General features: G+C 46.4%; 1 protein-coding gene across 1 annotated transcript in view; it reads left to right on the forward strand.

Moving 5' to 3' along the window:
• Positions 1–24,597, forward strand: part of EMC7 (ER membrane protein complex subunit 7) — a 90,214-nt gene that overhangs the window by 39,184 nt on the left and 26,433 nt on the right. The window contains 3 exon segments of the mRNA XM_040331981.1: positions 3,796–3,915; positions 10,644–10,782; positions 11,823–11,903. Of these exon segments, the coding sequence (XP_040187915.1) occupies positions 3,796–3,915; positions 10,644–10,782; positions 11,823–11,903 (340 nt within the window).

The raw sequence follows: 24,597 nt of genomic DNA on the forward strand, positions 1-24,597 counted from the left end.
TTATCGGGACTACTGCTAATGTTTGGCGAGAGCGGCCTGGAAGACCCATCCCACAGGAGAGGACCAGAAGGTTGATTTGTTACCGTTGCCGGGAAGAGGAACATGGAGCAGCAGTTTGCCCAGCGGGTGATGAACCTATGCAGTGTGACTTCCTGACAGAGACACGACAGTCCCTTTTTGCAACCACATGCACTGCAGAAAAGGGAAATGAGAAACCTTTATATAGAATGTGCTTAGATGGTAAAGATGTTGTGGTATTGTTGGATTCAGGTAGCCTGGTCACCTTAGTGAAAAGTGATCTAGTGGTGGGGAAAAACCTTACATCCTAGGAAAATGGCTGTAGTTTGTGTACATGGGGACACTTGAATATCCGGTGACTACGGTTTCCTTTGAAACCTCCCTCGGTAACTTGTGTCACCAGGTGGGTTTAGTTCCCAAACTGCCACATGACGCCATTGTGGGAAGGGATTTCCCAAAATTCTGGTAACTCTGGGACTGCCCAGATTCCCCAGTAGGTGGTTCTTCTGAGTCTGAACCATCTACTCCAGAAACCTCTAACTGTGAGGATTCTCCTGAGTTTCCATTCTGTCTTAGCAGGGGAAACGCCAGTCCCTAGGGAGGAGCCTGCTACCTCAGAAAAGGAACAGCGGCCGATAGGGTTTGATAACCTCGAAGTGCACAGAGAAATTTTTGTCACTGAGCAATTGAGGGACCCCACATTGCTAAGAGCCCGGGAGAATGTAGTGAAGATAGATGAGGAGTTGGTTAACCCTGACGAGAGGGTTGCCCTCCCTTACTTCATTATTGAAAGGGACCTGTTATATCGAGTGTCACAGAGGGTAGAGGACACCATTGAGCAACTGGTAGTGCCTAAACTGTACCGCAAAATGGTTCTGGAACTGGCCCATGGGCACATTCTTGGGGGACATTTGGGAGCAGAAAAACCCTGGGAGAGGACCACCCAGAGGTTTTATTGGCCTGGGATCACAAAGGAAGTTGAATTGTACTGCTCTTCCTGTCCAGTGTGTCAGATTACTGCACCCATGCCACATTTCCGCACTCCGTTGGTACCCCTGCCCATTATCAAGGTCCCCTTTGAGAGGATCGCCATGGACTTGGTTGGCCCTTAACTGAAGTCCACTAGAGGGCACCAGCACTTCTTGGTAATAATGGACTATGCCACCCGTTACCCAGAAGCGATTCCTCTCCGAAACACATCTGCTAAAACCATTGCCAAAGAGTTATTTCAGGTTTTCAGCCGTGTGGGTCTTCCTAAGGAAGTCCTAACTGACCAGGGCACCCCATTTATGCCTAGGGTGACCAAAGAACTTTGTAAACTCCTGAAAGTAACCCAATTACGTACATCAGTATATCGCCCTCAAACTGACGGGTTAGTGGAAAGGTTTAATAAAACCTTAAAACAAATGTTGAAGGTGGTGGATAAAGGCGGAAAGAATTGCGATGATCTGCTCCCTTAAGAGAGGTTCCCCAATCGTCCACAGGGTTCTCTCCGTTTGAGCCACTGTATGGGAGGCACCCCCGGGGCCTACTGGACATAGCCAGGGAAACATGGGAGAGTGAGAGTTCCCCTCATCGAAGTGTGATTGAACATGTGGCCCAAATGCAAGATAGAATTGCCCAAGTGATGCCGATTGTGAAGGAACATTTAGCCCAAGCGGCACAACAAAGGATTTACAATCGTGGGGCCCAGGTCTGTTCCATGAGGAGAATTATGCCACCATTGAGAAAGAATGTTTGGCGGTGAAATGGGCGTTAGATTCTCTCCGGTACTACCTTGTGGGTAGACGGTTTGAACTGGTGATGGATCATGCCTCATTGAAGTGGATGGCACAGAACAAAGGGACCAATAGGAGAATAAATAGATGGTTCCTGGCCCTCCAGGAATTTAGTTTTGTGGTAAGGCATCACCCTGGTGCTAAAATGGGGAAGGCAGATGGGTTGTCCCTGCCTGGCAACCTGTGTCCCAACCCTAGGGTTGAAACGAGGGGGGAGGGGTTATGTGACAGGAAGTCAGGTAAATCTGTGGGTGTTGTCACAGACAGGAGATACATTTCTGCCTTGTTTAGACAATATACCAATTGTTATCAGGTGTCGGCTGCAGAAGCAGCCAGAAAGATTTAAGGGCGTTGGAAAACTTCAGCTGTTCAGAATGAGGCAATTAAGGCCTCTATAAGTAATCCAGACCATTACTACTGATTGCTGCATCCTGAGGCTTTTTGAGTGAAGGAGAGCAGTGAACAGAAATATTTCTGAAGAGGTGAGGTGCTGTTGATTTTTCTGTGTGATAAAAATCAAAAAGACTATTTGTTTTTCTGCTGTATGACCAGCAGTGTCTGCTCAGCAGTAGGCTGTGCCAGACTCCATAGATGGGTTCCTGTGTGGTGAAGGTAGACGCCCCAAGTGGCCAGGGTTTATTTTATGTATGATTTTGCTTATGCTGTTTGGATGCTTGCACTTGTTTCCAGCAAGATGGAAGAATAAACCAAATTCTTTGTCTATATATATAATTTTACTTTGACACTTTAAAAAATTCTCACTTGGGTCTCATATTCTTCACACTAAAATGCAAAAAAAAAAAAGGCATTTGAAAAATTACAAAATAAAAGTGCCTTTTAAAGCGGATGTGCCATGGGAAAAAAATATTAAAAGCCAGCAGCTACAAATACTGCAGCTGCTGACTTTTAATATTAGGACACTTACCTGTCCTGGAGTCCAGCGCCAATCGCAGCAGAGGACGAGCGATCGCTCGCGTCTCTGCTGCTCCCCCTGCCATCCACGCTGAGGGAACCAGGAAGTGAAGCGCTGCGGCTTCACTGCCCGGTTCCCTACGGCGCATGCGCGAGTCGCGCCGCGCCCGCCCATTGGCTCCCGCTGTGTGCTGGGAGCCGAGTGTTCCCAGCACACAACGGGGTGACGGGATGTGACGGAATGCCCGTCTTTTGCCCGTGAATGCCGGGCCGGAAGTGGGTGCAAATACTTGTCTTTAGACAGGTATCTGCATCCCCCTCCCCCTGAAAGGTGTCAAATGTGACACCGGAGGGGGGGAGGGTTCCGATCAGCGGGACTCCACTTTAGGGTGGAGAACCGCTTTAAGAGCTATGAGCAGAAGTGACGTATTGACTTTGCTTCCGCCCTGCTATGGTATGGAAACGGGTTGGGGCCATCTTCCCCTCACTTTTCTCCATACCCAGCCACGGACAGGACCCGATCGCCTCCGCCGCTACCGGCGGCTCAGATAAGCACCACCACAGAGACCACCATTATTGTAAACCAGACTGCCGCCTGCTGACGAGGATATCTGGGTTATGTCAGCTAGCTGCTGTCATAACAGAAATATCCCGTGTATATAGTCGTACGGCAGCCCGGAAGTGGTTAAAGTGATTGTAAAGCTTGGTTTTCTTGATCAGAGATCAAGGCTGGAGCTGCTGGGCTCGCTCCTGTCGCTGGAACGATCGGGTTCTGGTAAGAAAAGGGGGAGGTCTGGGCTACAGCACAAAAGGTATTTCACCTTAATGCATATAATGCATTAAGGTGAAAAACCGCAAGGGTTTACAACCCCTTTAAAGCATTTACCTTCATACAATTTTAGAAATCCTGTGGTTTTTACATAACTATTTTCCATTTGGTATCCAGCACCATCTGCTGCGTTTTTTCACACAAAAAATGTCAAAGCGGTTCTAATCCTTGCCCACTTTGTCCAAAATAAAAAAGGATTTTTATTTTATTTTATTTTTTTCCACTTTAATGTTTACAAGATTGCTTGTTGCTTTTTAGGATGGATGGAAGCTTTATGGTCCATGATGTTCCTCCAGGTTCCTATGTAGTAGAAGTTGTGTCTCCAGCTTATCGATTTGAGCCAGTCCGAGTGGATATCACATCAAAGGGTAAAATGAGGTAATTATAAGTATTTCTGATTAAAATCTTTAGCACGGGCTAGCTCAAGATTCCTTTATTTTGAAAAGGATCACATAATTTTTTTTTCAAATAACAAACATCTACCTGCTCTGTGCAACTGTTTTGCACAGAGCATCCCGATCCTCCCCTTCTCTGGTTCTCCTGGCTCCTCCCCCCGCTGAGTGGCCACCATAGTAAGCAGGTTGAGCACAGAGAGCACCTCGGCCCAGCCCCCTAGCTCCCTCATCAATGGCTGCAATTGACAGCAGCGGGAGCCAACGAGAAGGGAGGGAGACTTTTGTTCTCGTGCACAGCACTGGATTGAGATCAGGATTCGATATGTAAGGTGCATGCAGGTGTTTTTTTTTTTTTTTTTTTTGTAATGCATAGAGTGCATTAAGGTAAAAAAAACTTTCAGCCCTTACAACCACCTTAAAGGGGTTGTAAACCTTCTGTTTTTTCACCTTAATGCATCCTATGCATTAAGGTGAAAAAACATCTGATGGTTGCAGGCCCCGTTTTACTTGCCTGAGGCCCGAATTTCCATGGGCGCGATCCCTCGTTGATTTCCCCCAACTCTTGTTGCCTCGTCAATGGATGATTGATAGCAGCGCAGCCATTGGCTCCTGCTGCTGTCAATCTGATCAATGACACGGTGGGTTGAGTGATGCACTTGGCGGCTATGGCCGCCATTCTACCACACAGGAGCGCGCCCACAAGCTAACCCCCTTGGGAGAGCGCTTCCCAGAAGGGGTTCTTGCGGGGAGGAGCCGAAACAGCCGCTGGGGGACCCCAGAAGACGAGGATAGGTGCCACTCTGTGCAAAACGAACTGCACAGTGGAGGCAAGTATGGCATGTTTGTTATTTAAAAAAATAAAAATGTATTCTCTCTTCTTCCATGGACGGACACAGCTCCTTAAATCTTCATTTGGATTGTGTTCCTGTTCATAGGAGAGGACTAGGCAGAACATGTTTCTTAAAGTTAGATGTTTTAAGATAACTGATTTGAACTGCCCCGCCCAGGGGGTGATCACACCGGTCATAACCCCTCACCCTGCAGCATGCAGCCTCAGTTTTTTTTTCCTGCCTAGCAGAGGAGAAGGACATGGCTCCCTTTTGGGCCCAGAGTCCTGAAGAGATTTAAAAATGTTATTTATTTTATTTTTGTGATTCTTCTATCAACTGCCGGCTGGGTGACAGGCTGGATATTATAGATCCTTGTAGTCTCCCCAGTCAGGCCATCAAGCGTGAACGGAACCTTAGCTACGCGCTGGGTCGGCCACAACATACCCCATTGCTCCCGGGGTGGCCGGTGAGCTTATGCTCCGTGGTCCACATATGACTGGGCTGCTGTTGTCGCACTCACAGTGGACCAGGCCGACAGCTACTCCGTACCATCGGTTGTGGGTCTGTCAGGGACGTGCCAAGTCCTCGCGAGGACGGGTAAGTACGGTTCCTCCTGCCTCGGCAAGATGGAACAGCTGGGCATTCCCGGGATTAAGGGTTCTACTGTCCTCCCTTTCCCTGCTCTCTGACGCCCTTTCCCCTCCTGCCCTGGGGCCCACTGCGACCGGGGTGTACCTGTGGGGGGGCTCCTGGTCCCTGTGGAGGACCGTGGGGCGACGGGGTCCGCTTTCTGTGAGGGGGGGGGGTTGTCTCCTAGGAAAGTCCCTGCACGGCCTTCTCGTCCACATCGCGGTGCCCAGGCGCCATTTTTACAGCGCCGATGTCATTTTTTTTGTGTTCCTGCCTTTCTCAATTGAAAATTCCATTGGCGGCCATTTTGCCGTGGCCTCGTTGCGACGTAGGTCAGCATTGCGGGCGGCCAATTTCTTGTGGTCCGCGCCGTTTTATCTAAGGCGTCTGGCGGCCATTTTGGAGTGGGTTTTGGCCTCTAGCACTGGCTTTCTGAACTGCGCACAGCTCATTCTCCTTAGTCTTTTTCCACACGCTTTGTATACAGGAAGGCAGGCAGCGGTGCTGAGCGGTCTCCCTCTGGGTGGTGAGTCCCCTGGGTAAACACCCCCCCCTGGTCAGTGCAGCAAGGAGGGTGGACTTGAGTGTTTTTCACTTAGTCCCTGGTGGGTACGTTTGTACAGGGGTTCGACATGGGATTCCCCCATTTAGACCACCGCTTTCTCCATGGGATTTGATTCTGGTGCTCTCGGCTCTCCAGGACATCAGAGAAATTCCTCTCGACGCTGTCTCAGAAAGTGGCCTTTACATCTGTCAGACGTGTTTCTGAGTTGGCAGCCTTGTCTTGCAAGTCTCCTTACTTGGTCCTTCGTAAGGATAAGGCAGTGCTACGCCCTCAACCTTCCTTTCTTCCGAAGGTAGTTTCAGCTTTTCACCTGAATGAGGACATTGTTCTTCCTTCCTTGTTTCCTCGACTGTCGCATCCCAAAAAAGCTGCGCTCCATACTTTGGACGTGGTACATGCTCTACGGGTGTACCTGTATGCTACGGCTCCGTTCCGGAGGTCAGACTCACGGTTTGTGGCGGTTTCTGGTCCGCAAAAGGGCCTGGCGGTCTCGTCGGCAACCATTTCTAGGTGGATCAGACAGACCATCATCCAGGCCTATGCCCTTAAAGTGGAGTTTTCATCCCAAATTTTTTTTTTCATCTGGAAATGCCTGTTGCTATGCGATCCCACAAAATCTGCCTTTGGAATCACCTAGGATTCTGACATCTCCCTCTAATGCTCCTGGGAAATGTGTGTCATCATTTCCCAGGATGCAGTGCGCTACCCAATTATCACTCCCCATCCAAGACTTCCAGGAAGTAAGTGCTTGTGGGCTTCACAATGCCCACAAGCAAAATGACAATGGTGTGGACATGGTTTATAAAAATATATTTTTTTGAATAACTATGCGGAGCGGTGGCGGATTGTAAAATAGTAAGTGACCGGATTTATATTATAAAAACGCATGATGAAAGGACATACATTCAAAAAATGGTAATTGTGGTTGGAACCCTGCTTTAAGGAGCGGGCACCTACCTTTCCTGTTGCGGCGCATTCGACCAGGGCAATTGGTGCCTCCTGGGCTTTCCGACATCAAGCATCTGTCTCACAGGTGTGTAAGGCGGCGACTTGGTCGTCCGTTCACACCTTGTCCAAATTTTACAAAGTGATGTGAGTGCATCTTCAGATGCTTCCTTCGGCCGCAAGGTTTTACATGCGGCTGTTTAAAGTTGAGGAGCTCTGCTTGTTTGGGGTGAAGTTAGGTCTTCTTTTGATTACTGTTCCCACCCTTCATTTCTGACAATGCTTGGGGACACCCCAAGATTTAAGGAGCTGTGTCCGTCCATGGACGAAAATAGGATTTTTTTTGTACTCGCCGTAAAATCCTTTTCTCTGTCGTCCATGGATGGACACAGCACCCACACCTCCTTTTTAAGTTTGTGCTGCTTTTTGATGAACTGAGGCTGCATGCTGCAGGGTTATGACTGGAGGGACCGCCCCCTGGGCGGGGCTGTTCAACTCTGTTAAAGTTGCATGTTTTAAGATGACTAACATGTTCTGCCTAGTCCTCTCCTATGAACAGGAACATAACCCACTTGTTAAGATTTACGGAGCTGTGTCCGTCCATGGACGACAGAGAAAAGGATTTTGTGGTGAGTACAAAAAATTCTTTTTTTTTTTTTTTATAACCTTTACACTCCCTTTAATGCTAGCTTGACAGTTGTATTGGCTTTCATGTTTTTGTTTTTCCATTCAATACATTTTTTATTAGTTTTCAAAGTAGCATACAGATTCACAAAAGATATGAATCGACTAGTCACTAGTTGTTCACACAGCATAATCCTATCCAGTACACAGTAGCGGTAAATGCAAGCAACAGTACAAATGGCATCAGAGTAAACTTTTACACAATTGTTTTTAAAGTGGAATTAAACATATTTTTTTTTTTTAAAAGAGCTGCTAGGTAGGGTCTTTCTGATAGAGGAGACCCTATTGGTCTCTTGTGTCATAACTACTTATCTCTGCCTTCTACGGCAATGTACACTGAGCAGCTGTGTGTACATTTGCGACACCACTTCTGTGATGCCGTGACTCCATTGTGCATGTGCACAAGTGACACCATCGCAGCCCGGACATTGAAGTGGCCAAACAAACGGAACCCAAAAGTCATCTGTGAACGTGTGGTTTCCTACCCACGTTCAAAGTCTGGTAACAGAAAAGTTTGAAATTCCTTTTCCCATCTGGCACTTTTTCACAGCCTAGCCACATAGAGGCCCGACATCAAGGAGCACCATCAGGTGTTCTAGGGACATAAATTACACATATATCTTCCTGACAACCTATTGCATTTTTGAAGACCTTTCATATTTCTAACACATAGCATGTACATACCAAATTCACCCCAAAATGCTTTCTGCTAAGCAAAGGGTTAACAAAAGATTACCTGTGGTTTGAGTAGTGCAGTGGTCCACAAAGGAGAGCATCGATCCAGGCAGCAGGCCGGAATACTGTCCATATTCAATATTCAATACAGGTAGCATGCAGAGATACTGTCAGCACAGCCAAAGCATTGGTCCAGGTAGGGATGTGGTCAGCAGCAGCAGAGAGGAACATGGTCCATAAAATCCTGGGTCATAACAGCCAAACATAGGGTCATCACAGCCAAAGTATTGGTCCAGGCAGCAACATCAAGCTTTAGGGCCTCGGTCATGAAATAAATGGGGACGGGGGGAGGGAGGATGCTTCCCACCCAAATGTCTTTGAAGCCTCTGGTCTCTAGACCCTGTTCTAGGAATCCCAGAGAAAAACAAAATCGTTTTTTCTCTACTCTGCACACTCTTCTGAAGCCCCTCACATATCTGTATACTACAGTAGCAGGGCAAATGATCAGTCCAAAAGGCAGGCAAAAAACATTAACGGGCCATGGTCTGTGCGCAAGAAACCATCCAGACGGCGGGCACAGGCATCGTCCGTAAACAGGCCAGGGTCGGTTAACGTGGAAGGTAGAAACCTGGTAGCAGGAAAATAATTTTAAATGGGGAAATGACAGGCTGTTAAAAAGGGGAACTAGTATCTTAGGGATGTTTGATAACGTCTGAAGCATTCTCTGATCCATAAGCCAGGTTCGGAGGGACATTGGGGACAATGATAACTGGCGTCCCTGCTAACGCCTCCTCTGCTGCATAAACAAATTTTTTTTGGCATCCTATTACTGATTCTGTGGGGGAATGTGGGGGGTCCTTGCTGGTAGATCAGGGCAGTTTCTTTAATAAATTTGGGGAAGGTGCTGGGTCTTACTCTTGACGGGCATTTAGGAAAAAGGTAAACCAACTTTATTTTTTTATTTTTTATACTAGTATAGGGACTTTCTAATTGGTAAATAGGGCTCTAGCATCTGGTCGTTTTCTTTGTAAGCCCCATATTAAATGTAAGGCCCAAAAATGATTTTAACGCCTCCACGGTGAGAAGTCGCCAATGAAACATACGGGCATCGGAAGAATTGGGGTTGGTGGCAATAAATTGCTCTGCAAAAATTAGTTTGGTCAACGATAAACTGGCAAATCTTGAGGGAAAAGCAAATGGGGGGGGGGGGGGGGGGGGAGAATCTAATCTATTCGAAAGATTTTCAGTGTTGGGCTGCACACCTGGCTGTGAAGTGAAAGGTGGGATTGTAGCTGACCCTGAGCTGAAAGGCAGCCATAATGAGTTTGCCAGGACATCGGGAAGGTAGGTTTGGGCCCGTATTCCTTGGCTCTGGTGCGTTTTTTCCTGGGGTCTAGCTAATGGTGTACTGTTGGAGTGTATGGCACTGCTGGTGGTAGGCAGGTCTTCTGTTCTTGTTCTTCTTATTCTTTTCGGAGGGACTGTTTCCTTCTCGGGTTTACTAACTCTCTACTGGCTTGTATTCGGAATCGGATGGTGAGGGCTCCCCTCTGCTCTTGTCATCTGACATGGTAAGGAATTGCATATGCCTCCTCAGGTGTAAAATATCTTTTGGGCATGGAGGCTGATGTGAAGCTGCGATAGGTAGACTGCTGATGGGCGGCAGTGATGTTGGCTCTGTGATGGGTGACACCGATTAGGCTGCAATAATGGGCTGCGCTGACAGATCCACTGATGCACTGACGGGGCTGTCCTGACGGTGTGTGAGGAGAAGAAAGCCGGGAACAGCAAGTAATCACTTGTGACCAGCAGTGATCGGTCACAGACAATCGCATTTTAAACAGACCATTTTATCCCTGATCTGAGATGGGCTGTGTCCTGGGGACACAGCTCATCACTGATCGCCTCTCTGTGTGCCTCCATGGGCACACATGATTAGTGCATCCTGATGGCCGTGTATGACTGTAGAATTTGGTTAAAAAAAAAACTTGCATTTGACATCACTTTAAAAATTACTGGGAAAGCCGTGTGCCCTGCGAAAAAGATTATCTTTCTTTCTTTCTTTCTTTCTTTCTTTCTTTCTTTCTTTCTTTCTTTCTTTCTTTCTTTCTTTCTTTCTTTCTTTCTTTCTTATTTTATTTTCCGCATGTTCCCACAACACACAAATGTTTACCTAACCTTTTTAGTTTTATATAAAAAAAAAAAAAATTTTCAGGGTTTTCATTTACTTAAACATGGCAAACTGATTTCAAATTTGTCTGCATCACACTATTCAAATTTGTCTGCATCACACTATGAAATGTATCTGCATTTTCTACAAGCAATATTTTTGAATACATTCATTACTGTAATCTATGTATTACTGACTCTAACTCTCTCAAGGGCCAGATATGTAAATCACATCAAAACCACAGAAGTGCTCCGGTTACCATATCCTCTCCAGATGAAATCTTCTGGTCCTCCATCCTATTTTATCAAGCGAGAGACCTGGGGGTGGACAGACTTTCTTATGAACCCAATGGTAGGTTGTTTTGTGTTGAATCGGCTTGTCTTTAATTGTTTTTAGTGTATTTAAAAGAGAACCCAAGTCCTAAATTTTTCTACTTCAGCCACCACATGAAGCAGTTTTTTTTCTCTCTTTATACCATTTAAGTAAAGTTTTCTACCTTTTAAAGTGGTTGTAAACCTTTGAAAAGTAAAATGAACAAAACCTATCCTCATAAATGTACTTGCCTAAATCCTAGCACCTAGCGTGGATCTTGGCAGCTCTCTCCTTCCCCCTGCAGTCTGTAGGTGTCACTTCTGGCAGTTTTTTTCCAATACTAGGCAATCGATTGTGACGGCTTCTCCCTACACACAGAAGGTGATTAACAGCCTTTTAATGTGCATGCTTCCTAATGAGACTGTAGAGGGGAATGTATTTGTTCCCTCCATTCAGTGTGTGACATCATATTCCTCCCTGAGAAATCCTGCTTTAAATATGAATGTCTTTAGTTCTTCCCTAGTTTAAAGTTATTGTAAAGGCAATTTTTAAAATAAAAAAGATGTCATACTTGTCTGCTCTGTGGATTGATATTGCACAGATTGTTCCCCTCCTCTTCTGGAGCCCCTCGCTGGCATTGTAAGCTCATATTCTATGGGTGCCTACTTGGCGAGGCTTGTACTGTGGGGGCACTTGTGCAGGCGTGCTCCTGAGCTAGGCTGTGTGCATCCATACACAGCACAGTTAAGCAACCACCTCCTCTCACTCCTCACAGGAGTTTGAGCTACAGCAGCATGAGCCTATGGCTCCCCATGCTGCCTCTGTCTTCTCTGAGACCAGGAAATGGAGAAGCGCTACAGCTGGAAAAGTACTGGAGTGATGAGACAAGCCAGGTAAGTGTTGAAGGACAAAAGGGGGAAGGTAGTTGGGCATTTTTTTTTTACCTTAATACATGGAATGCTAATGGTTTATTGAATCCATAGTTGTTTAGAAGATACTGCTTATGTGAATGCAGGGTAAAATGTACTTGTATTCCTTTTTCTAACCTACCTTTTTAAATGTTTGTTTTAATTGTACAGGTAATGATGATGGTTCTGCCACTACTGATCTTTGTGCTGCTTCCTAAAGTTGTAAACACTAGTGATCCAGAAATGAGACGGGTAATTACCATTTGTGATGTAGTTATTTTTTAAATTGGGTGCTGGCGTTTTGAACCCTTAACTGTGTCATTAAAATACACTGTCTGTTCTCTGGTACTAGTTTTATCTTGCTCTTTAAACTATAACCACTTCAGCTCCAGGCCTTTTTTAGACACTTTTGTTTACATGTAAAAATCTGTATTTTTTTGTAAAATATAAACGATGATGTTGCATTGAGTAAAGAGATACCAAAGATGTCACACTTTAAAATTGCGCATGCCCGGCTTTGAAATTTACCAATATTAAGGGCAGATTTTACTGTATATGCAGCCAGTGACACACTGGCACATGTTCTCTGAAGGAACGGACACCCATGCCATTCCTTCAGAACCCTGTGCCGTCACCGGTGGCTCCCGTGCAGATGTGTGGGAGTGACGTCATTGTGGCGCCGGCCAGTCACAGAGCCGGAGTCTGCAAACCTAGAAGCAAAACGGGTGAAGATGGAAGCTGTATCCAGTGATGACATCACTGGAAGGCTTTGTTTTCCCCCCTCCCCTTCCAGGACAGCTACTTGAGAGATGATTGGCTCCGCCCTCTACAGGAAACACAAATCAAATACAATTTAAAAGGCCTCTCCCTTCCTCTGACCCTCAGTTGTTTTGTGTTTCCAGACCCTCCAGGAGCACAGACATGATTGTTTTTTTATTTTTTTTGTTTAGGTCTGGTAACTATGGTTGACAGACCCCCCTGCTCTGGCATCATCCAGTACTGGTTGTGGCCAAGTCCTGGGTGTTTTAGTCCCTGTTCTTTCGGCTAGAAGGGTTCCCTATTTTTGGAGGTACTGGCTTACCTGTGTAGTGGTGGCAACTTCCTTCAGGTTTTTTCCCCCAGCTGCCTGGTGGAAGCCTTGTCCTTCTCGGCTTCACTGAGGTGTACCAAAATGGCGTCGGAGGACTTCCGGTGACGCGGCAAGATGGCGCCGAAACTGAAAGTCACGTGACGCACTTTCCGGCACCGCGTCCTTACGGAACACGGTGGAGTACACAGAGGATATGCTGCCTGGGACAGTAGCCTATTTTCCCCCGGTGATCTCCACTCACCACATGGAGCTTGAGGACAGGCTGGAGGAGGGAGCACCCGCTCAGATTGAACCACCAGTGGCAGCCTCCGGTTCCCATACTGCCCCCAAGGTAAGCCCTTGGCTTTTTTCCAGGATAGACCGGTGAAAAAGAAATGCGGAAACTGTAGAGCCAGGCTGTCTGATGGATAAAAAAAGGCTTTTTTGTGAAGATTGTATTCCATCTAGGGCTAGTTCAGTGACTACCTCTTTGAAATAGTTAATGTCTTCTATGAAGGAGATGGTAGCCTCCTTCCAGTCATTTAATGACAGGGCAGCATGCCTGGGGCCTTATTCCTTCTGGTTCCAGAACTCAAGAGCCTTCAGCCTCAATTAGCCCCCCCCCCTCCTCCTCGGCCCGAGATCAGTGATTCACACTATACCTCAGATCTGAAAGAAGGGGAGAATCCAAGCTACCCATCTGATGGGGATTTTGCATCGGTGGGGGAGGCGGGTAACCCTAAGTTTCTTTTTCCAGCGGAGGATATTGATGAACTTTTAAAATCAATTTATGCCTCGAACAGATTGAGATGCCACAGCAAATCCAATCTGTACAGGATAGAATGTATAGGGGTCTTCAGGGTGGAAATCAAGGACTTTTTCCGGTTCACCAGTCACTTAAAGATGTGATTCTTTCAGAATGGAAAGAACCCGAAAGGAGGTTGTTTTTAGTCTAAAGGGCACAAAAGATTATATCCTTTTCAATCTGAGATTGAAGAGACTTTCTTTAAATGTCCTAAACTAGATTACCCTATGTCACAGGTTTCTAAAAAATCAGACCTGTCCTTTGAAGACTCAGGGGTCCTTAAAGAGCAAATGGACAGGAAGGCCGACTCTTTGCTGCGTAAGGCCTGGTATGCTTCAGCTTTAGCCTTGGGTCCAGCTGTAGCATCCACCTGTGTGGCTAGGAATTTGGATGTATGTGTTCAGCGTCTGGATGATCTCCTTTCATCCGACACGCCCCCAAACAGGAGATTAGGGAGTCTCTCCCACTCATTGCCAAGTCGGTGGCCTTCTTGGCTGATGCCTCTGTGAAAGCTGCAGCTAGGTCTTCCGCTCTCATTAATATAGCCAGGCGAGCGATCTGGCTTAAAGGAACACTAAAGGCAAACTTTGATATTTAAAAAAATAAAAATAAATGTTATACTTACCTCCACTGTGCAGCTCGTTTTGCACAGAGTGTCCCCTAACCCTGTCTTCTGGGGTCCCTAGGCGGCTGTCTCGGCTCCTCCTCGCAAAAGTTTTCCACCTTCATGCGAGCTCGCATGGACATAGCCGCCGACACTATCACTCGGCCCCGGCGCGCCGCGTCATCCGCTGTGATTGACAGCAGCGCCAGCCAATGGCTGCGCTGCTATCAATCCGTCCAGCCTAGCCAATCAACGGCCAGGCTGGGAACCGAAGAGGATCACGTGGACGCGCGCGGGACATTCGAGGGGTCGGGTAACTAAAACGGGGGTTCGGGGGGGGGGGGGGCGGTACCGTCGGATGTTTTTTCACCTTAATGCATAGGATGCATTAAGGTGAAAAAACATTTACCTTTACAACCCCTTTAAGTCTTGGGAGGGGGACCTTATATCCAAGAACAAGCTCTTCTGCGTTCCCTTTGAAGGCAAGCTCTTATTCGGTTCCTCCTTGGTGGGGGTCCTAGCTCGTTCCTCTGAGAAGAGTAAACGGTTCCCTTCTTCTCAAAAGAATAAGCCACAGAATAAGAAGTATTTTCGCGGTTTCCAGAACAAAGTTAATTTTGGAACCAACAGGCGAAGAAAAAGGGGACTCTTTGCTCCTTCAGCCCCTTCCAAAAATCCCCAGTGACACCAGGATAGGTGTAGGGGGAAGGTTGTCCCATTTAATCAAAGAATGGGCAGAAATTTCCGACAATTCCTTTTATTCTTCAAACATTGGAAAGGGGTTACAGGTTGGAATTCAAGTCTCCCCCCCCCCCCCCCCCCCCCCCCCAGAGATTTTTCCCCTAATCTTCTTTCAGGACAGCCACCTGAGCGAGCTTGGCTACTCCCCTCTGTAGGAAACACCGCGCCAGCCTTCTATAAATGTCCTCCTCCCTTGCTGGCTTCCTCAGTTATTTGTGTTTCCTCCAGAGGGGAGACACCACAGGAATCGAGCCAGGAGAGGTAAGGGGAACCTAGGGTGGAACTCCCCTGGCCTAAACCCACCACCCCTCTCCCTGCCCCAGGCTACAGGAAAAAGGGAGGGGGGGGTAAGGTCCCTTCCGGTGTCAGAGGGTGGTTCATGGGGCCCCTGGTGAGGCAAGCCTGCATGAAGGCACTGCGCACCTGCCATGGGCAGGGGAAAACTACTGGTATTAATGCTGTTTTTTTTTTTTTTTTTTTCTTCTCTTGGTCTTTTCAGAAAACTGACAAAAACAGGCCTCCTCACAGCTCAAAGAGGAAGTGCCCATCTTTCAAAGTCACACTTAGTGATTCATGGGGGGAAAGCAATATGTAAGGATTGCATTAGCAAGCTAGTACAGGAACACTCCACAGAGCAGAGTGAACTAGTGTTATCCAACACTTATGAATCCTTTAAAACCTTCTTTGAAGGATTTCAGATCCCGCAGCTTCAGTCGGCTTCTCCAATACAGACGGCGTTAAAAATACCACACGTAATACGTTCCATCAGTGCAGGCCCTTCAGTAACTCCTAGAGAGGAGGCAGAAGAGGAACCTGACAGTGCAGTGTCTGGTTCCCAAGAATCATAGGAGGAAGCCCTGGAAGGGGATTCCAGGAAGCCACCCCGATATAAACTCTCAGAGGATGTCGATCATTGCTTGGGAGCCATTTATACCACACTAGGTATACAAACGGAGAAGAAGATTCTATTCCTGCATGACCAGATGTATGAGGGATCAGGGGAACAGGAAAAGAAGAATTTTCCAGTTCACGAGGTGTTAGTAGAGGCAATTAAACGATTGGCAGGAACCGAAAAGAAAACCATTTTTTTCTAAAGCCTTAAAAAGATGGTTTCCATTCTCAGATGACCCATCATCAATATGGAACAAAATCCCAAAGTTAGGTGCCGCCTTCTCACAAGTTTCAAGGCATACAGATTTGGCATTTGAGGATATGGGCATTTTATCTGAGGCAATGGATAAAAGGATGGACTCTCTGTTAAAAAAAAAAAGTCATGGGACTCCACATTGGGAAGCTTAAAGCCAGCAATGGCAGTCACGGTGGTGGCCAGAAATGTGGGGATCTGGCTGAACCAGATCCAGACACACATTGAGGAAGGAACTGTGAAAGAACAAATCCTATCCTCCTTTCCCACACTGCTACGAGGCATAGCATATATTGCAGATGCCTCAGCAGAACTGGTACGGATGGCAGCCAAATCATCCGCACTAGCCAACTCTACAAGAAGGGCCCTATGGTTAAAGACATGGCAGGGGGGACTGCGCGGCCAAAGGCCAAACTATGCGGGATCCTGTTTACAGGGGACTTGCTATTTGGGCCAGGGTTGGAGAAGGTGCTAGATCGTACAGCGGATAAAAAGAAAGCATTTCCGCTGAAACGCAAAGCAAATTGGAGTCAGCCACAACAGAATAAAAGAAGACAAAAAGGGGATACAAGACCCTGATATACAGCACCCAAGACGGATAACCAAAAAAGACCTTGGGTCCAGAAAGGCAAAGGCGGGGCAATTTTTCGTCGTCCTGAGCAAACACGCAACAAGAAATTACAAATTAGTCACAGTAGGAAGACTGGGGGCTTTCCTCCCGCAATGGGGAAAAAATAACCTCCAATTGCTTTATTTTGAGAACAATAAGAGATGGATATCACCTAGAGTTCTCAAAATCACCCCAAACAGACTTTACATCAAAGGTTTAATGTTTCAGAAAACAAAAAGTAATCAGAGGTGCCAAAGGAAGAAAGAGGACAAGGCTTTTACTCTCACATATTCGGAGTACAAAAACCCACGGGGAAGGTCGGACCAATCCTAAACCTCAAACCCTTAAATGTATCCATAACTTACAAGAGATTCAGGATGGATTCAATATGCTCAGTGAAGGCCTTATTACCCCCAAACTGTTTTTGGTTTCCCTAGATTTAAAGGACGCGTATCTACAGCCATGGCCAAAAGTTTTGAGAATGACACAAATACTAATTTTCACAAAGTCTGCTGCCTCAGTTTTCGAGATGGGAAATTGCATATACTCCAGAATGTTATGAAGAGTGATCAGACGAATTGCAATTAATTGCAAAGTTCCTCTTTGCCATGAAAATTAACTTAATCCCATAAAAAAAATGTCCACTGCATTTGTGAAGAAGGCTTCAGGGTGCCCAAGAAAGTCCAGCAAGCGCCAGGACCCTTTTAAAGAGGATTCGGCTGCGGGATCGGAGTGCCACCAGTGCAGAGCTTGCTCAGGAATGGCAGCAGGCAGGTGTGAGCGCATCTGCACGCACAGTGAGGCGAAGACTTTTGGAAGATGGCCTGGTGTCAAGAAAGGCAGCAAAGAAGCCACTTCTCTCAAAAAAACATCAGGGACAGATTGATCTTCTGCAGAAAATATGGTGAATGGACTGCTGGTGACTGGGGCAAAGTCATATTCTCCGATGAAGCCTCTTTCCGATTGTTTGGGGCATCAGGAAAAAGGCTTGTGCGGAGAAGAAAAGGTGAGCGCTACCATCGGTCCTCTGTCATGTCAACAGTAAAGCATCCTGAGACCATTCATGTGTGGGGTTTCTTCTCATCCAAGGGAGTTGGCTCACTCACAATTTTGCCCAAAAACACAGCCATGAATAAAGAATGGTACCAAAACACCCTCCAACAGCAACGTCTTCCAACAATCCAACAACAGTTTGGTGAAGAACAGTGCATTTTCCAGCACGATGGAGCACCATGCCATAAGGCAAAAGTGATAACCAAGTGGCTCGGGGACCAAAACGTTGACATTTTGGGTCCATGGCTTGGAAACTCCCCAGATCTTGATCCCATTGAGAACTTGTGGTCAATCCTCAAGAGGTGGGTGGACAAACAAAAACCCACTAATTCTGACAAACTCCAAGAAGTGATTATGAAATAATGGGTTGCTATCAGTCAGGAATTGGCCCAGAAGTTGATTGAGAGCATGCCCAGTCGAATTGCAGAGGGCCTGAAAAAGAAGGGCCAACACTGCAAATACTGACTCTTTGCATAAATGTCATGTAATTGTCGATAAAAGCCTTTGAAACGTATGAAGTGTGTGTAATTATATTTCACTACATCACAGAAACAACTGAAACAAAGATCTAAAAGCAGTTTAGCAGCAAACTTTGTGAAAACTAATATTTGTGTCATTCTCAAAACTTTTGGCCACAACTGTACATGTCCCAATACACAAAAATTGTCAAATTCCTAAGGTTAGCAATAGAAACAAAAAAGAAAACCATGCACCTACACCTACAAAACAGAAAAGCCAGAACATTATTTTCCCTGAAAAGAGAGGATGGAGCGCTAGGGGTAGATGCATTAGCACAGAGGTGGACATTCAAAATATGTTATGCCTTTCCTCCACCAATACGAATACCAGCGGTAATAAGAAAATTCCGCACAGAGAACACATTGATTCTCCTAGCACCTCACTGGCCCAGGAGACCTTGGTTCTCTATACTAAAAGAACTCTCTATAGAGCCCCCCTGGTTACTGCCAGTCCAGGAAGATCTACTCTCCCAGGGCCCAATAAACTGACCCCAAGTGAAAAGATGGAACTTGGCCACCTGGTATCTGAGGAGCAGCTGCTGAAATCAAAAGGGTTCTCAAGCCGTTTAATAGCGACTCTGCTAAAAAGCAGAAAAGTGGAGACGTGCAACATCTACCAGAGAGTATGCAAGTGTTTTAACAGATGGTGCACAGAAAACACCTTCAACACACAGAGCTCAGTGTCTTAGAATTTCTACAGAGTGGTGTAGAGAAAGGACTAAGCCTTAGTACATTAAAGAATCAAGTGTCGGCACTTTCGGTTTTTCAGGAAAAAAGATTGGCATCCAATCCATGGATTATCAGATTTTTCAGATCTCTGAGCAGACAAAAACCTATAGAGTACAGTCTTTTCAAAGTGGGACCTGTCGCTAGTGCTGCAAACTGACAACAGACCCCTTTGAACTACTAGAAAATTGCAACCTGAAGATGCTGACACTTAAGGCTTCTATCTCACAGACCCTTTTGGCTGTGGCAATTGCTACCAGGAAGACTGCTTTATCAATCAGACCCCCCTTTTGTCAGATTTTTCCGGACCGCATAATTTTTAAAATGGATCCGGGATTTCTGCCTAAAGTAGTCTCGAGATTCCATAGAGACCAAGAAATTGTTACCTTCATTTTGTCCGAATCCTTCTAAAGAACATGAAATACATTTTCATAATTTAGACGTCAGGAGATGCGTCTTAAATTATTTAGAGGTAACAAAAACACAGAGGAAGACGGATTCCTTATTTATTTTAAATTCTGGAGCTAAGAAAGGGCACAAGGCCTCAAGACGCACCATAGCTAGACGGCTAAGAGAAGTCGATGAACAAGCTTACAAGTTAGGAGGCATACAGATCCCAGACGGTATCATGGCACACGCCACAAGATCAATGGCAGCGTCACAGGCAGAAAGAGCTGGAGCAACTGCGGAACAGATTTGTAAAGCGGTAACATAGTCCAGCTTTTCCACCTTTTGTAAGACACTATAGAGTGGATCTTTGGTCAGCTAACGATCAGACCTTTGGACGCAAGGTCTTACAAGCCGTGGTCCCACCCTAGGGGTAAGAGCTCAGTTATCCTCTCGGGTGGCTGTCCTGAAAGACGATTAGGAGAAAAACAAAGTTACTTACTGGTAACGTTCTTTCCCGGAGTCTTTCAGGACAGCCGGGTACCCACCCAAATGTGTATTAAGAAAACTTACAGGAAATGTGATATAGTTAACCATTTGTATCATATATTCGTGTCTCCCCAGCGACTGGAGGTGCTCTTTAAGAAACGGAGGAGCCAGCAGGGGAGGAGAGAATTTATAGAGGGCTGGCGTGGTGTTTCCTACGAAGGGGAGGAGCCAAGCGCTCTCAGGTGGCTGTCCTGAAAGACTCCAGGAAAGAACGTTACCAGTAAGTAACTTACTTTTTTCTTACTCATCTGTCGAGAAACCAAGAAAGATGGCAAGCCATGTTGAATCTAGTTTCCATGTGGGAAACAGAAGGGGTCATATCCCCTGTTACAGAAAATCAAAAATTCTGGGGATTTTATTCCCATGTCTTTTTGGTTTAAAAAGCCTCCGGGGGCTTCCGGATGGTCATCAATTTAAGAATCCTGAACAAATATATTCTCTACAGACGTTTCTGGATGGAAAACATATATTCTGTAAGGAATCTATTGTGGCCAGAGGTCTTCATGGTTACCCTGGATCTTCAGGACGCTTATCTTCATGTTCCAATCTACCAGAACCACTGAAGGTTCCTCAGATTTGCGATTCTCATAGACAACGGGCCGAGTCATTGGCAGTTTAATGCCCTTCCTTTCGGTCTTTTGGCAGCGCCCAGAATTTTTACAAAGATGATGGCCGACGTCATGGCCCTTTTTCGGATACAGAGTATATCGAGCGTCCCATATCTGGACGATTTTCTGATCTTTGCCCGAGACAGAGTCCCTTATCCGGGATCTGCAGTTGGTTTTGCAGACCTTTTAATAATCTGGGGTGGAAAGTCAACCAACAGAAGTCTTGTCTGGTACCCTCCCACAGCATACTTTTTTCTGGGTTATCTAATAGACTCGGTTGCTCAGAAGATTTTCCTTCCCGAGGAGAACATTTTGAAACTTCTTCTCGTCGTGCAGGCCTTCAAATTTCTCCCACAGACCTTGCTTCGGCTGATCATGCATTATTAGAATTAATGACTGCAGCCATCCCAGGGGTGCCCTGGGCCCAATTACACTCCAGAACCCTTCAGGCGTTTCTCTTGCGTCATTGGGGTCGCAGGAAGGATTCTCTAGATCGGCTGGTTCAGCTGCAGAGAGAGGATTTTCTCAATCTCTCCTGGTGGGAGCAGTGGGAACACCTGCAGGGAAGGAAGAACTGGGCCCAACATGCTCCAGTAAAAGTTACTACAGACGCCAGTCTATTGGGCTGGGGTGCACACTCTCAGGGCTGGCAGGCCCAGGGAGCCAGGCCGCTCCTCAAATTTCAGGGAACTACTAACTGTAGGGAAAGCTCTCTTGGCTCTGCAAGAGAGGGTCGGTTCGACAATGCCGCTACGGTGGCGTACCTGAACAAGCAAGGGGGCACTCGTTCGGAGTCTTTTCTAACGCTATCACAGCAGATTCTGTCCTGGGCAGAAATCAATGTCACCTCAGTCAGAGCAGTTCACATCAGGGGTTCAGATAATACGCTGGCGGACTATCTGAGCAAAGTGAGCATCAGTTCCAGCTGTTAGGAGCTACATCAAGGCACGTTCTGGGAAATTGTGCTAAGATGGGGTCTTCCTGCAATGGATCTTTTTGCCTCCAGTCTCAACCGAAAGCTGCTGGGATTTTTTTCACTGGAAAGAAAGACGGGGTCCTTGGACGGATGCGCTCTCCTTCCTGTGGGATTTCACTCTGACTTACGCCTTCCCTCCTTTTCCCCTCTTACCTCTGGTAGTTCGGAAAATTATTCAGGATCGGGCAGAAGTGGTTCTGATTGCCCCCTGGTGGCCCAGGAGGAGTTGGTTTTCCTCTCTGAAGACCCTCTCTGTGGATCTTCCCTGGCCCCTACCAGATCGGAAGGATCTTCTCCATCAGGGACCAGTGTTGCATCCAGCCCTCAGACCTTCCATTTGACGGCCTGGAGGCTGAGCGGCGCATCTTACAGTAGAGAGGCCCAGTATTTACATTGTAGACTCTTTACTCTTTTCAAATTACACCCCAATATGTTGTTTTTAAAACTATTGTATTATACATGTTTACCATATATTGTTTGATACCTTTTGTTACTATTAAACTACCATATATTTTTGTATCTACTATGACTACTTGTACTACTGTTGCCTAAAAAGCCCCACCCTGGGGGATTCTCAATTTTTATCTTGCAGTAGAGAGGGTGTTCAGAGAAAGTTATTCAAACTATCCTGGACAGCCGCAAGTTGGTAACTAGGAGAATCTATAGGAACGTTTGGAAAACTTTTAATTCTTGGCAGAGGAAATCCGGATTAGATTATTTTTCCACTCCCTGTATATTTGTGTGTTTTTTTTTGTACAAGGGAGTGGAGAAAGCTCTGTCAGCACCCTTAGGGTTTAGGTTGCGGCCCTGTCTGTGTTTTCAGACAAGAGACTAGCAGAAAATCCTTTATTCAGAAGGTTCCTTTCAGCCAGATCTAGACATGCTCCCAGGTTCGTCAAACTTGTGCCTCCTTGGGATCTATCATTGGTGTTAAATGCTCTAACAAGGGCTCCTTTTGAGCCTTTGCATGAAGCTTCCCTGAAATGCATTTCCTTAGATTTCCTTCCTTTTAACTATTACGTCAGGGAGAAGGATTTCTGATCTAGAGACCATTCCTGTAAAGATCCCTTCCTGAGGATTCTAGTGGACAGGGTAGTGATTAGGCCTGATCCTTTCTATTTGCCCAAAGTATCTTCTAACTTTCATAGGTCCGAGGAAGTAGTCCTGCCTAGTTTCTGTACCTCTCCCAAGAATGCGGAGGAGGCAAGATTTAGTTTAGACGTGAAGAGATGTCTTCTGCTTTACCTAGAGAAATCCAGTGGGTTTAGAAGTTCCTCCTAGCTGTTGATATTGTTCAGTGGCCCCAAGAAGGGGTCCAAAGTGTCTAAAAGCTCTATTGCTAGATGGATTAGGGAAGCTATCTGCAAAGCTTACAAAGCGTCAGGTCGTATCCCTTTTTCTAGAATTAGGGCACATTCTACGAGATCCATGGCTACGTCATGGGCAGAAAGAGCGGGGGCATCGTGGGAAGAAATTTCTAAAGCTGCCGTCTGGTCCTCCTCTTATGCATTTGTCAAACATTGTAGAGTTCAGATGCTTTCCAGCCAGGACCTCTCCTTTGGTAGGAAAGTGCTTCAGGCTGTTGTCCCTTCCTAAGGTATAGTATCTTGTTTATCCTCTCAAGTAACTGTCCTGGAAGGTGAACGGGGGGAAAACCACCGTTGGTCTTACCGGTAACAGTATTTCCTGGAACCTTCCAGGACAGTGTCTATATTCCCACCCTATTTTACTTTCACCTGGTGGTGGTGTTTTGTGTGTTTTTTTTTTTTCTCTGCCGAGTGCACTTTGGTGGAGGTTTGCTTGATCTTCTAGAATCTAAACAGGGTCAGAGGAAAGGGAGGGGCCTTTTAAATTGTATCTGATTTGTGTTTCCTGTAGAGGGCAGAGCCAATCATCTCTCAAGTAGCTGTCCTGGAAGGTTCCTGGAAATACCGTTACCGGTAAGACTAACGGGGGTTTTCAGGTAAGTTTCACCTAATGTGCTAATATGCAACGCATACTAGCACATTATGCCTTTGCCGTGCAAGGGAAGGGGGAAAAAGTCCAGTGGTTTACAACCGCTTTTAAAGCCCTTACAGGTTTCCACTTTAGATTTACAAAGGAGGTCTAGTGCTAGAATTACTGCCCATGATCTGACGTTTGTGGCGATACCTCACGTGTGGGATGATTGCTTGTTTGCGTGCATGCGGAACCGACACGTGTGTTTACCTTCGCATGCTAGCATGGGGGACAGGGGTGTGTTAATTTCTTTATCGTACATCACGGGACACAGAGTAGCCATATTAATTACTATGTGGGTTATATGCCACCTTTAGGCGATTGGACACTGGCAACCCAAGACAGAAAGTCCCCCCTCTATATAACCCCTCCCACACAGGAAGTGCCTCAGTTTTTTCACCAGTGTCTGAAAGTGTTGGTCACGGTTGATGAAGTGTTATGCTAAATAAGCAGCGTCGTTCGGAAATCCTTAAGCAGGATCAAGGGGCTATGCAGTCGGATCCATCCTGGATGACAAAAAGCAATGGCCAAAATGGACGGTACCCGAGACGCATGAAAAACCGAGGTCACTTACCTGTAATATTCCTCTGTTGAGGTCTGGGCCCTGGGATCCGACACCTTGGTCGCATACCTAAACCAAAGGTTGTCCTGGCAGGGGCGCTTTACAGGTCCAAGGGAGTGGACCCCAGTATGCAAGGGGGACCGGTCCTTGAATGTCTGTCATGACCTGGCCTGCCATGATGGGTGAAGATTTGATCTGGCTGTTTTTTCCAGCAATATTCTGCGGCGGGAATGACAAGTCAAGGAAGATCCTAAGGAACTTTTACGATTCACTTTTGGAACATTTACCTAATACACGGCGCAGGCGCAAGGCTCACTGCCTATAAAGCTTTTTACTCTGGAAAGAGTCTAGTGGCTGACGGAGGGACACAGAGCATACAAGGACATGTAAGCACTGTATGGGTGTTGGTTACAGGCATTCCTAAAGTTATGTCTACTCTGCATCAGGCTGAGCAGTGATATCGGCATATATTCCATTGCTGGACTAAAGCTCGGCAGTAGATGCGTATTGTAAGCACCTCTGCCTTTTGTGCTTAGGACTATGTCTTCCCCTAAGAAGAGTGAGAAGCATTCCAAGGGGAGGAGCTCAAAGGCGTT

The sequence above is a fragment of the Rana temporaria genome, chromosome 13, assembly GCF_905171775.1.
Source record: "Rana temporaria chromosome 13, aRanTem1.1, whole genome shotgun sequence".
NCBI classification, from domain to species: Eukaryota; Metazoa; Chordata; class Amphibia; order Anura; family Ranidae; genus Rana; species Rana temporaria.